This window comes from Passer domesticus, chromosome 24 (assembly GCF_036417665.1).
Source record: "Passer domesticus isolate bPasDom1 chromosome 24, bPasDom1.hap1, whole genome shotgun sequence".
NCBI classification, from domain to species: domain Eukaryota; kingdom Metazoa; phylum Chordata; class Aves; order Passeriformes; family Passeridae; genus Passer; species Passer domesticus.
Window position 1 is genome coordinate 6,505,644 of NC_087497.1, and position 13,345 is coordinate 6,518,988.

A 13,345-nucleotide genomic window follows, 5' to 3' on the forward strand; every position below is an offset into this window, starting at 1 on the left:
AACCTGGGACACTGACCCTCCTGGGCATCCACTCCCAAGGCCACCCAAACTCTTGGACACCCCTTTGCATCCCTTCTCCTCCTCACTTCCCCACTCCACTGAGCATCTCACCAACCTCACCCTGGACCAGTTAATTTTGGGGCTGGGTGGTTCCCTGCTCCATCCCACAAGAAAACCTGGGTGCAAACACCCCTGACTTCCACAGGCACTGCCGTGCCACACGGGATAACCAGCTCCAGCTCACCCTCACAAAGCTAACACTGGGGAATAAAGCAGGAGGCAAGATCGTTTATTACCGCAAGCAATTTTAATACAAAAATGTGTCTGGTTCTTTTAAACAATTCATTGGTAGAGCTTCAGTTTTGCCTCAATTTGAAACCAATTGAGAGAATCACACAGCAACACGGTCAGAGCCGGAGAGGAACAATATTTAATAAATACAGGAGCTGTGCAGAGCCCTCGCCCCCGGCCCGTCTCCTGGTCACTTGGTCAGTTGGATTTTATTACAAAGAAAAAGGAGCGTACAAAAGCGAGACAGGACTTGCAGCGAGTGTGCTGGTGAGACTCGTTTCAAGGACAAGCAACTGTGCGTGTAAGTCCAGATTTCTCCTAGGAGCAGAGTTCACATCAATCTCAGCCTGGCTGGAAGTGGAATGACCAGTTAAATAATAAATAGGAAAAAAGAGATGCAGATAAAACAGTGATTGTGTAAGGAACGCCTCGGGGCGGGCTGGTTAAGCCATCAATCCAGAAGAATCCTTGATTTTGGAGGGCCCACCACCTCTAAGGGATGCACCCCAGTGACGCAGACCTGCAATCCTCTGGTGTGAAGCCCCTCCTCAAACCCCTCCCCAAACCCTTCACCCTCGGTTTGTTCTTTAAAAACAAAGTTGTCAGGACAGTATTTTCAAGACAGCAAAATTGTCACGGCCTTTGCTGTAGTGTGTGCAAATTTTATTAAAGTCAAACTCCGCTTTCTTCAGATAAAACCACATAGCTTTAAAAAAAATGGAAACATAAGCCCCAAGTCCCCTCACCTCATGTTTCTCTGGTTGAGGTATCTGTGATTTACAAAAAGAGAGTTCCTTGAACACTGCAGGATTCAGGTCTTTGCTTTTAAATATAATTTACCTTGCTGAGACAGCAAGTTAAGTTTATAAAGATGCATTTAGGAAACAATCCTAAAAGATAAAGCAGGTTCACACCCTGCACCGCGCAGAAATCCTATTTATATTTTAGTTTTTCTTTACACTTTCACATCTTGACCTTTTTTTTTTTTTGCTTCCTTTTTTTTTAAAATCTTTTTCTTGATTTTTTTTTTTCTTTCTCTCCCACATTTCAGTTTTCCAGGCCCCTCTCTAAACAGGGGTCACCGAGAGGCAATTTTTTTATCTACATAAATATTCACATGAAAATAGTAACTTACAAAAAAAGAAAAAGAAAAATAAAACAAAAAAAAAACCAAAACAAAAAAACCCAAATAAGGCAGCTTCATAACACAACTTTTCTTTTACACTTTTAACAATATAGTTTCTCCCATTTAGAATAAATATACATCCAATGTACGGAGCAGGGTTAAAAACTGGACACAGGTCGGGTGCTTTGCTTTTTTTTTTTTGTTCCGTTAGTTTTTCCTTCCTCTCTCCCAGCTGGTACAGTATTATCTCTTAGGGCCTGGCGTTTTTGGGGTGGCAGCGGGCGTTTTCTTGGACATGGTGGGGATTTTGGAGGGCTTGGCGGCGCCGCGGCGCGCGCCGGCGGCGCTGCTCTCCGAGGTGTCCGAGCAGGCCGACTGCGTCTCCAGCAGCTCCAAGTCCGAGGCGTCGCTGCCGCGCCGGCTGCTGGCCCTGCTCCCCGTGCGGCTCCCGGCGCGGCTCGTGGGGCGGCTGGCTGCCTTCTTGGGGTCTGCAGGGAGGCCCGCAAAGCCGTCAGAGGGCTGTTCTCCCTGGTGCCCTGAGGTTTGCTCCTCCCAATGTCCTTTTTCCTCCCAATGCCCTGAGGTTTGTTCCTCTGATCCCCCTTGTTCCTGCCGATGCCCTAAGGTTTGTTCCTCCCAATGTCCTTTTTCCTCCTGATGCCCTAAGGTTTGTTCCTCCCAATGCCCTAAGGTTTGTTCCTCTGATCCCCCTTGTTCCTCCCAATGCCCTAAGGTTTGTTCCTCCTGATGCCCTAAAGTTTGTTCCTCTTGATGCCCTGATGTTTGTTCCCCCGATGTCTCTTTTCCTCCCAATGCCCTAAGGTTTGTTCCCCCATCCCCCTTGCTCCTCCTGATGCCCTAAGGTTTGTTCCTCCCAATGTTCTTTTTCCTCCCGCTGCCCTGAGGTTTGTTCTCCCCGGTGCCCTGAGGTTTGTTCCCCCAATGTTCTTTTTCCTCCCGATGCCCTGAGGTTTGTTCCTCTGATCCCCCTTTTTCCTCCCGATGCCCTGAGGTTTGTTCCTCCCAATGCCCTAAGGTTTGTTCCTCTGATCCCCCTTGTTCCTCCCAATGCCCTAAGGTTTGTTCCTCCTGATGCCCTAAAGTTTGTTCCTCTTGACGCCCTGATGTTTGTTCCCCCGATGTCCCTTTTCCTCCCGATGCCCTAATGTTTGTTCCCCCATCCCCCTTGCTCCTCCTGATGCCCTAAGGTTTGTTCCTCCCAATGCCCTAAGGTTTGTTCCCCCGATCCCCCTTGCTCCTCCCGATGCCCTAAGATTTGTTCCTCCTGATGCCCTTTGTTCCTCCTGATGCCCTAAGATTTGTTCCTCCTAATGCCCTAAGGTTTGTTCCTCCCAATGTTCTTTCTCCTCCTGATGCCCTCAGGTTTTTTCCCCGATCCCCCCTGTTCCTCCCAATGCCCTAAGGTTTGCTCCTCCTGACGCCCTTTGTTCCTCCTGATGCCCTGAGGTTTGTTCTCCCGATGCCCTTTTTCCTCCCAATGCCCTAAGTTTTGTTCCTCCCAATGTCCTTTTTCCTCCTGATGCCCTAAGGTTTGCTCCTCCTGATCCCCCTTGTTCCTTCCAATGCCCTAAGGTTTGTTCCTTCCAATGTTCTTTTTCCTCACGATGCCCTAAAGTTTGTTCCTCCCAATGCCCTTTGCTCCTCCTAATGCCCTAAGGTTTGCTCCTCCTGATGCCCTTTGTTCCTCCTGATGCCCTAAGTTTTGCTCTTCCTGATGCCCTAAGGTTTCTTCCTCCTGATGCCCTAAGGTTTATTTCTCCTGATGCCCTTTGCTTCTCTAAGTTTTGTCCCCCTTGATGCCCCTTGTCCCTCCTGATGCCCTAAGATTTGTTCCCCCAATGCCTTAAGTTTTGCTCCTCCTGTTCCTCCTGATGCCCTTTGTTCCTCTGATGCCCCACGTTTTAGCTTTTATTTTTTCCAGATTGTGTCCTGTGCTGGTGTGTAACTCTGAACTCCACATAAAGTGTGAACAGTCAGTTCAGCCACACAAAACAATCCATTTCCAGCCCCAGAACCAAGGACACCACTGCAGCTTCAGCCCCAAAAAGTGCAAACAGGGAACTGAGGAGACCAAACTGGGAGGATGGGACTGCACCACCTGAGCTGGAATTGGACAATTAGCCCCAATATGGAAATGGACCAAAACTCATAAAAGTGTGAAAACTCATGGCTCAGGGTCCATCTTGGGTGGAACCATGGCTGGGCTCTTGTGCTGCCCAAGGTGTATCCATTAAAGGCATTTTAATAAATCCCTACTTTATTCCTTTAACTCTGTCCAGCCTGTTTCAGGGAGCCTCTCCAGGTATCATTCCCCCATCCCCAACCCCTCAGCACCCCTGAGATGGGACCTTCAACATCAGCCTTGATTCCTCCCCAAATTTCAGCAATTCCTCGGCGTGCAGAGCTGTGCCAGCTCTCTCCCCTTGCTGCCCATCCCTCAAATATTCTGTATTTGAATAACGGGGGCAGTTTTTCCACCTTTTCCCTCCACTCACCTGCCCGGGTGGTTTTGGCACCTGTTGAGACTGGTGAGGAGCTGTTACTGGTGTCCCCAGCCAGGGAGGTCCTGCTGGAGTGGAAGGTGGGGCGCTTCAGCTTGCTGCCAGCCGAGGGGGTCACCTTGGGGGGAAGCACACACAGGACACCCTTCAGCTGTCACCTGCACTGTGACGGGCCCAGGCCACACCCCAGGTCACATCCTCAGCAAAAACGTGGGCATTTAAGGAACCCCCATCTCAATGGCCAGGGAAGGCACAAGCTGCTCTTTCAGTGGTTTATGAAATAAGGGAAAAGACCAAATGCTGAAAATTTGGAGGGGCAATGGCAGTTTGTGAGCTGCAGGCTGATGAAAGGGAATTTGTTGGGAAAAAAAGAAAATTCTGAGGAAAGCTGTTGAGAGACAGCATCAGCTGGGCTTGAAACCTCCACGAAGGGAATGTGGAATATGGAAAAACAGGGATTTTAGCATCCAAGCAGCTCAGGAGCATTTTGGAAGGTCAAGTCCAACTCAGGATCTCGAGTAACACGACCCATTGTAGGCAGGGACACCCTGGTGCTGATGTCCACACCAGTCCCAGTGCCAAGAGGCAGCAAAATTGGAGAAGTGATGGACAGGGACACAAAGCACAGCACTCAGCTCTGGCTGCATCCTGAAACGGTGCCTTTCCCCGACCTCTGAGATGTTGGAAGTGCAGCTGGTGTGGGCTGAAGCAGCACAACAGGCAACTCTGCTCCCTCTGCTGCTGCACGAAGCCAAGGGGAAGGTGCCAGCAGGGCGAGGGCACCTGGATCCAGCTGGAAAAGGCAGCTCCAGTTCCAGTTCACCATCCAAAGCTCTGGGTTCGGGGCAGAGCTGCAGGAAATTTTCTGCCTGTGGTGTCCCCAGCCCTGGGGGTTTTAGGGGTGCTGCATCCCTGGAGAGATGGACACAGATCCCAGAGGGCACTTCCCACAGCTGGAGGGGTTTTCCTCCATTCCCTGTGACTTTGTGATATTTGGGAACCTCAGAAATGTTGGAATGTGATGAAACTGGAGCTGCAGGGAGAGAGGGGCAGCTGAGGGAATCAAAATCCATTTTCCATTTCCACGCGATTTTCGAGGTACCACTGTCACCATCAGAGATTTCCATTCTCATCCTTGATCCTATCTTAAAATAGGCAGCAAGCATCAATTTGGGGGCAATCGGGGAAGTGCTCCTGACCTCCTGGTGAATCAAATGAATCCATTTTCCACATGGAAGCACCGCTGAGCAAGACACAGTTACCTCACCAGCACAGCAAACCACCGGGATCTACCCAGCGCTTCTCATCACCCACTCCCCAAGGGCAGGAAAAGTCCACGAGGAGGCTGAAAACTTCAGGGAAACCAAAGCCTCAGCCCAAATTCATCCTCCTGGGAGCATCAAGGCGGTGGCTGGACACACCAGACGTGCTTCAACACGGTGATAAACACAAGCTGTCCATAAAACTGAGGCGGTGTGCTTACGGTGCATGCGCTGTAGCTGATTTTCAAGTCTCAACTCGGCTGCTGGATTTCAATTTTTGGGAAGCCAAACGCGGCCCCTTTCCAATAAAGCTCAGAAAATTAATACATTTTTCAAAGCACAAGAGGATTAACATGGTTTGGAAGCAAGTGAGGGTGAATTGAAAGCTCTGAAGCCAATATTTAAATTTTAATCCGAGTTGGAGACTCATGAAAAACGCCAACAGTCGGAGCGTTAGCGGAGCTACAAGCGCTGCTCTACCACGAGGAAAGCGTTAAGAGCAGGCAGGGGAGTGGGGTGACTCCGTGCCAGGGGCACTCCAGCCTGGCAGCAGCTCCTGGGGGCTGGCAGACCATACTCTACCTCGGCGCTCGGGAGCTGGAAGTCGGAATAATCGATTCCCCTCAGGGGGGTGCTCGCTTTACTGTTTATCAACCAGGGTTTGTCATAACATCGAGAGAAGTGGTGTGGAGTCTGTGGAATGGAAAAGCCAAGGAAGGGGGGGAGAGGTGGGATGAGTGGTAAAAAAAAAAAAAAAAAAAAGAGAAATGGGAGAGCATCTGGAAAACGGGGGGGGGGGGAACGGCACTAAAATGGAGCGAGAACCAAACAGGAATTCCATAAATTAAAATAAAGGGGAAAAAACCCAAAAGCTGATGAAGTAATGGCATGGTGGGGAAGGAGAGATGAGGGGTGATGGTTTCCTCCTGACACCACAGCCCTGCCTCGGGCACCGGGAGCCTTCAGCTGCACGGCGAGCGCTGGGGACCCACAGGGATCCAAGTCTGGCCTGGAAACCTGGCAACCCGTCCTGCACATCCCATCCCACCCCACCCCATCCCACCAAGGAGCACCTTCTGCAGCCCTCCCCGAGCCCCCAAGCCCCGACCTTCCTCCTCCCTCCACCTGCAGCTCCTGACGTGGGCTGTGGAGCCCACCAGCTCCCAAAGGGAAGGAGGTTGCCCGCCGTGCCCACCTTGGCGCCGCTGGCGGGGGTGGCTGGAGAGGAGGGCATGGAGGCGCAGCTGTGGTTGCTCTGGCTGGCGCTGGAGCTGGAGCGGGTCGGGGAGGCCGCTCGGGAGGAGGGCTTGGACCTGCGGCCCCGCGAGCGGAACGGGGTCATTCCCTGCGAGGCTCCTTCGGGCAGGATGAACTTCTCCCGCAGCTCCAGGTTGGTCCGGCCTCGTGCTGCAAGGGGAGGGAGGAGAACTCAGCTCTGGAGGGAGGCAATGTCCTCACCAGGGCTCAGGAGGCTCCAGGGATGGCAGCAGCTTCTTTGGGCATCTCCCACGCCCATCTCAGAGCAGCAATGTCACAGACGTATTTTAGGAAAAATCCTTTTGCCAGGATCTTTTCTCCTGAGAAGCTGGGAAGCTTCAGCTTCTCCAGGTTTTGCTGCTTTGGAGTGTGATTTGGAGAATTGTTTTACCCAGCACGTGAAATTGTTTTTACTTGATGACCAATGACAGCCACCTGTGTCGGGGCTGTGAGCGGTCACAAGATTTTATTATCATCCCATTCCTTTCCTTTCCAGCTTTCTGATGGATCCTTTCTTTCTATTATTTTTAGTATAGCATTTTAACACAATATAATATCATAATATAATAAATCAGCCTTCTGAAACATGGAGTCAAGATTCTCATCTCTTCCCTTGTCCTGGGACCCTCAAACACAACCATACAGCAAGGCTGCCCTGGTTCTCCTGCTCTGCCTTAAAATCACCTCCTACCACGATCAGCTCTTTGAGAAACTGGCTGATTAAAAGCTGCCCCAGGGCCAGGAATTCACAGGAGATGCTCTGTTCCTCTCTTGTGGAAAAGCATCCTGCTGGCCTTTAAACTCACCATGTCACAACAGCGGCCAATGTCATCTTTAACGTGGCTTAAAAATAGCAAAAGCAGCTTTGAAGGGTTGAGTTTCTTGAGAATCTGAGAGAGGTTCTGCTCTCTCACAGCTCTGGGCAGCTCTCCACACATTTTTTGGGGAGAGAGGAGAGAAAACCACCTTCCCAACTCTTCCAACCAGCCACTGAAAACCAACTTTTCAAAAACTTTCATCCAAACACCTCAAAGAGCTGGAGGGTCTCCCTTTGACAAGCAAGGGGCAAGCAAGCAGGGAGAAGGTCTGTGGGCTTCAGCTGACGTGTGCCAGAGTGCCTCGTGCTCAGGGGTGTTCAAACAGAGAGCGAGGGCGTGCACTGAGCCTTACAGAGCACTGGAGGAATCCCGCGGCTGACGGATTACGGACCAGAAAAGCCAAGAAAGCAATTGCAGGAGGGAAGCACCACGCTGAGATAAGCAAGGGATAGAAACAACCTCCACGTCAGCGCTGCAAAACATCTGCTGCAAAGCGGGAAGGGCGGAGGAGGAGCAGGAAAACCCCGAGGGCTCTCCCCGGAGCTCGCTGTAAATCATGCTGCTTTCAGCAACAGCAGCTTGAACAAGACACAGCCGAGGCAATTAACACCCCAGAGACCCCAAGGAAACATGGAGCACTCTCCAAAACGTGCTTCACTCCTGGCCAGCCCCTGGTTAATCTTGCTCTGTCCCCCTGGGCATGGCTCTGGTCCAGCCCCGTGGCTCTGACCACTGTCAAGCCTCAAGGTTTTGGGGAGGAGGTGACTCCAGCTGCACTTGCTGAGGTCTTAAAACCAAGGAAAACACAACCCTTCCCTCTTTCCCTGGATAAACACTGCCAGGTTTGCTGCAGCATCACCAAATCTGGCGATTCCAAATTCTTGCTTTGCTTTGGATCTGTTTTCTCCAGCTCCTGCCCATGTGGACCATGACCCTGCCACATCATCCCAACTCCCCTCCGTGGGTGGGAAGACTCTGATTGCACCAGGCCTTACCTCTGCACGGGTCATTCTTCACCAGAAACTCGTCCAGGGCCATCCAGCCCCCACCCACACGGACCATGACCGTGCTCCGCAGGATTCGGACCAGCCGCAGCTGCTGGGAATCGCCGAACTGTGGGGCAAGGAAAAGCTCAGGGCAGGGGAACAACCAGGGGAACCAGGCTCCTTCCCTCCCCAGGCTGCACCCAAGGCTTTCATCCACCTAGCCCACAGTTTAAAGGCTTCTCCAGACAGGTTCTTCTGGAATAAGTGAGGGGTAATCCCAATTGATGAGGAGTTTTCCTGCTTGGTTTGAAGATGATGCAACCAACCCAAATGGTTCAATTTTAAAGCTGTTTTTTTAGAGCAACAAAGGAGATTTTAGAATTTGGGGTTGGATGGGTTTTCTCAACCAGAATTCTATTTTTTTTTTTCTCTTTTGTTATGAAGGAAAGAGAGGCTGGTAATGCCCTGACCCTCCTGGTGCAGCCCACGTGGGAAGGAGCCAGCTGATTCAGCAGGGCAAGCCCAGCCAGACACCTCTGATCACCAGCAAGTCTGAAATCCAGGGGTTCCCTGAGCCTCAGACTTGACCCCAGCAGCCACAAAGCCCCTGCTGCAGCAATTGCCCCGTGAGGATGTTTGGGTGAGTGCAGAGTGATGGGAATCCAGGCAGGAATCCCCAGCAATGTTGATTAGTGATTGCGATGTTCATTAGTGGTTTGAAATGCCTGTGATATCAAAAAAGTGCACCCCAGATCAAAAGCATGTGCTTATAAAGCTCCCCTAAATCTCCTGGACAGCCAAGCCCAGGCTCCTGGGTGTCTGCCAGACCTGGGAGGGGCAGGGAGAGCCTGGCTTGGATGTGGCAGCTCTGCATCCAGGTCTGCAGAGCACCTGCTGGGATGAGAAGACAGGAGAAGCAGGTTTTGGAAGCAAGACCCTCTCCAGAATGATTAAAAAAGGGGAAAAAAAAAACCAAATAAGAGATTCAATGAAAACAGAGAATGCCAAGTGACTGGGATGGGTCAGGGCAGGAGGTGACACCTCTGACCTGCAGGGATATGGGACCTGGACCATTGCATCTCCCTGCTCGAGGGCCCTACCAAGCTGTCCTTGTCTCACTTAAAGAGCTGCCACTGTGCTCACAGGCAGGGAAAGGAGCAGAGAAACTTTTTTTCCTTCTCTCCAGGCTCTACATGAGGTGTCTTTCAAGAGCCAACCCCAGGGACAAATCAATTCTCATTATTTTTCAGTTTTTGTTGCAGACATTTCTATAATCACTGCCTAAATTAAAGCCAGAGCTCTCAGGAGTCATCCACTTCCAACATCCAAGTTTGTTTCATTTTGGGCATCTTTTGGGGCATCTTTTTGGGTGGGCACCATCACTGCATGTGAAAAAGAAGCTTTTTTTTAATCTGGGCAGGGGCAGTGGGGCATGAGAGGGACACAGGGTGCTCCAGGCCTGTTCAGAATGAGGCTGGGCTTATCTCAGCTCACAACACAGCCAGGACACATGCAGGTTCTGGGAGGGGAGCCTTGCCCAGTGAGGAGTTACTCAGTGGGAGTAGCAGGGATGAGGGTTTAGTTGTCCTACAGGATTACTCAGTGCTCTCATTCCATGGTGATTGCAGCCCAAACCCACCCCGAGCCTGGTGCAGGGTGTACCCCTGGGCTGGCTGTGCCCCTCAGGAGGACACATCCATCTGTGCCCCAGTGCCAGGATTCACCACCATGAACATCCCCAGCAAACCCAGGGGAGGATCTCAGAGAGAAAAACTTCTCTGCTTTTGCCAAATCCTGCTTTTTCCATCCAATTTTTTCTCTTTTTTTTTTTGCCCAATTTGTTTTCTTTTTTTTTTTTTGTGTGTGGGGGGTGGCACTCCTCTGTACCAGGCTCTGCTGAGCAGAGCTCCCAGATCACATCCTCCCACAGCACCACAGGACAGAGCAGCATCACAACACACAGAGCTACGGTGGTTAAAAAAAATTCCAGAGGTGAGAGACAGCACCACAAGGTAAACTGTACCTGATTGCCGAGGAAGAACTATGGAGGGAGAGGGAAGGGGGAGAGGGGAGGAAAGGCCAGAGGAAGAGGAGGGGAAAGAAAAACAAGAAAAACATTTATGGGATTAACAGTGCAATAATCATGAAATCTGTTAACTGCAGGAGTTAGAAATCTGGGGGGGTTTGGGCTATCTGGGGGAAGGAGAAGCTCTGGGAGCTTGGGGCTGGTGCTGCTGGAGGGGGATCAGCTCCTCCCAGCTGGAACATCAACCCCAACCCCAGCTGGCGCAGGAAAAGGGGAATTCTGCCGCAGCTTCACCTCGGTGAAGGGTTTGAAACACAACCAGCAGCTCATTACAAAGAGATTCTGTCGGGAAATTATCCTCCCTTCTTCGGGAGCGAGCTAAGAAAAACACAGGCACAAGGAACACTCATCCAGGAGGGAAACTTCAAGGGCGGCTCCGGCCCCGTGAATGCGGCGTTTCACGGGCTGCCTGCCCCAGAACAGGGACACTTTTATGTTCTCCCAGTCCAGGGAACGCCCTGGGGCCAAGGATGGAGCTGGGAAAACACGTCCCAGCCACCTCCACCAGTGCCAGGGGACGAGGTCTCTGCCTCAGCCCGGGTCCCCCACCCCGTGCCAAGCTGGGCACCCCCTGGGTGATGCCCCCTCCCTCGGGTGGGAAGGGGGAGGAGGGTTTGGGGAGATTTCCATCCCCCTCTGCCTTACCCTGTATTTGTTCTCGCCGATCTGCTCCACCTGGAATCTCTTGGCACACTTGCACTGGGCCACTTGCCTGGTGACCTGCCACCACCAACACGAGAGGTGAGGAACCAGGATTTTTGGGAGTCTCCCCCAGTGCAAACCACTGCTCTGATAAAACAGCCCCAAGCAGCCTTTCCTTCTAAAACACCCTCACTTCCAACCAATTAACTTGGCTCAGCACCACCAAAATCCTCTTTCAATTGAATTTTTCTCTTCCCCACTGCCAACCCGCAGCCTGAACCGCCCCCAACCCTGCTGAGCACCCCCTTTTTTTGGTGCTTCACCTCATCCTCGATCTTGTCAGCATCAGTGGTGGGTCTGTAGGCGTCCTTGTTGGGGTGGAGGGCAGCCACAAACTCGTAGTAGTCGATGTAGCCGTCACCGTCGCGGTCGAAGATATCGGCCACCGCCGTCATCTCCAGCTTGGTGGTGGGGAACTCTGCAAGGAGAGGGAAATGAGGAGAGGATGAGCTCCTCAAGCAGAGACAGGTGTGCAGGAGCATGTTTCCCAGGCTGGTTGCAGGGACTCACTGGAAGCCAGGATGCCGTCGATGAATTCCTGCCGCGTGATTTTCCCGTCCTGGTCCTTGTCGATGCGCCGGAAGAAATCCATCACCCGGGACTTCTTGTGGTTCATCCAGCGCATGTACTTCTTCCTCCAGACGTCGAAGTCGAAGTTTGCAAACTCCTTCAACTGGAGGGAAAACCCGGGGAGAGTCAGTGGGGGAAATCCCAAAGGAGCAGCACCCACAGATCCACCCCAGAGCGCCCTTGGGTGAGCTCCCGGCGCCACCGCGCCCTGCCCGCCCTCCTGGGAAGGTTTGTCTGGATTTTTCCAGACAATTCCCAGTGAGGGTTTGCCCAAACTGAACTCCCAGCACAGGACACACAGCGGAGCCAACAGCCAGCAGGTGGATTGTGCATCCCAGGAGCCGGGGATGCAGCGCTGCCCACGCTGCTGCGGGGACACACAGGCAGGGAAGATCAGCCACAGGCACACAGACACACACACACCCCGTCTGCTCGCCTGCTGGGGAGGCTTCCCCACCCCAGGCACTTGCCAGGGAGGAATTCCCACTGCCAGCACCAATCTGGGCACGGATCTCCCCTCTCCCTTTCCCTCTGAGCAGCCAAGAAGGGATTTCTTGCTCGTCTTCCAGCTCTACAAGTCCCCTCCAATTAAAAACCCTTCTTATCTCCCCACCCCAAAAGGACTCCACCAGCTCAAGCAGCTCACACCAAGGTAAGACAACAATTTTAAGGGTGTTTTTTTTTTTTTTTTTTGTCTCTCTCTAAACATTCTTGGGGTGAAAAGCAACAAAGAAAAAACATGGATACGAAGGAACTGAACTGACCTACAGCAAAAGCAACAGAAAACAAAAAAAACCACTCACTTCTGGGCATAGCTGCTTTGTTAAGCATAAATAAAAACAAAAATGACATTAGATGGTTGGATAAAATAGAGACAGCAATTGTTAAACTAATTACTAGGAGGAAAGCAGGGCCTGGCTGTCATTAACTCTACAGATACCAAATACAGGGTTATAAAGCTGGTTAATGTGCAGTTAATTATTTAATTACCAAAAGGTTTTTAGCCTTAATATTTTAGGAATATTTGATTTCTGAAAAGCCAGCAGGAACTGTCTGTAAGAGCGGGGGCAACACTGATTTAAAATGCTTCTTGCACCTCCCTGGGGATGAAATCCCAGCTCCCACCCTGCCCAGAGCAGCCAGGGGCTGTTACCTCCTCCAGCCTGTCCAGGGCATCGTTGAGCTTCCTCTGCCTCTCGAGGGCCAGCAGCCAGACCTGCTGCCAGCGTGCTGAGAGCTGGTTTATCCTGGGATTCTTTGTTTCTGACTGGGAGATAATGGGCATGCTGGGGGGAGCAGCCTGCCCCAAGCATTTCCCTGGAAAAAAGGGAGAGGGGTTGTTTGAGGTGCTGTTCATGGAGTCTGAAGAGCAGCAGTGAAATGTGTTTTGGTTTTTTCTGGAAGGGAAAACCTCCCACAGCCTTGCTGGATGCTGTCCCCAGGTAGGAGGACAGGGTGACAGACAGATCTACACCCACATCCCCCAGCACTCAGGAATCCACGCTGGCCTCTGGCTTCAAAAAACTACATCAAAAGATCCCAAAACTTCATCCCAAAGCAACTGCAGAGAGAGAGAGAGAGAGAGGGGAGCAGTGCTGGCCCCAGCACCCCAGGAACAGCACACCCAGCACGGCTGTTTTGGGAAATGTCACCTGGATTCTCCCCTCCTGAGGAGGCTCAGCCGCCTTCCTGGTGGCTGTTAGCGCAGGATGCCTGGTTAATTGA

The 13,345-nt window shown here is 51.7% G+C and overlaps 1 protein-coding gene and 1 long non-coding RNA gene across 23 annotated transcripts in view; one reads left to right on the top strand and one right to left on the bottom strand.

Moving 5' to 3' along the window:
- Positions 1–273: 273 nt before the first annotated feature.
- Positions 274–13,345, bottom strand: part of MACF1 (microtubule actin crosslinking factor 1) — a 139,499-nt gene continuing 126,427 nt past the window's right edge. For 9 of the 22 annotated variants that reach the window (XM_064398304.1, XM_064398299.1, XM_064398301.1 and 6 more), the window contains 11 exons: positions 12,774–12,937; positions 12,424–12,438; positions 11,561–11,723; positions 11,314–11,468; positions 10,994–11,068; positions 10,286–10,303; positions 8,272–8,389; positions 6,397–6,608; positions 5,784–5,894; positions 3,934–4,057; positions 274–1,905 (listed from right to left, as the gene is read on the bottom strand). In XM_064398304.1, the coding sequence (XP_064254374.1) occupies positions 1,661–1,905; positions 3,934–4,057; positions 5,784–5,894; positions 6,397–6,608; positions 8,272–8,389; positions 10,286–10,303; positions 10,994–11,068; positions 11,314–11,468; positions 11,561–11,723; positions 12,424–12,438; positions 12,774–12,937 (1,400 nt within the window). In that variant the 3' untranslated portion in view covers positions 274–1,660. The remainder of the gene's footprint in view (positions 1,906–3,933; positions 4,058–5,783; positions 5,895–6,396; positions 6,609–8,271; positions 8,390–10,285; positions 10,304–10,993; positions 11,069–11,313; positions 11,469–11,560; positions 11,724–12,423; positions 12,439–12,773; positions 12,938–13,345) is intronic. The other 13 variants (XM_064398309.1, XM_064398308.1, XM_064398305.1 and 10 more) reach the window with 7 other exon arrangements.
- LOC135285715 (uncharacterized) lies at positions 1,917–2,853 on the top strand. The gene is made up of 3 exons (XR_010350443.1): positions 1,917–2,000; positions 2,109–2,239; positions 2,735–2,853. It is a non-coding gene; the product is annotated as an uncharacterized LOC135285715 (long non-coding RNA).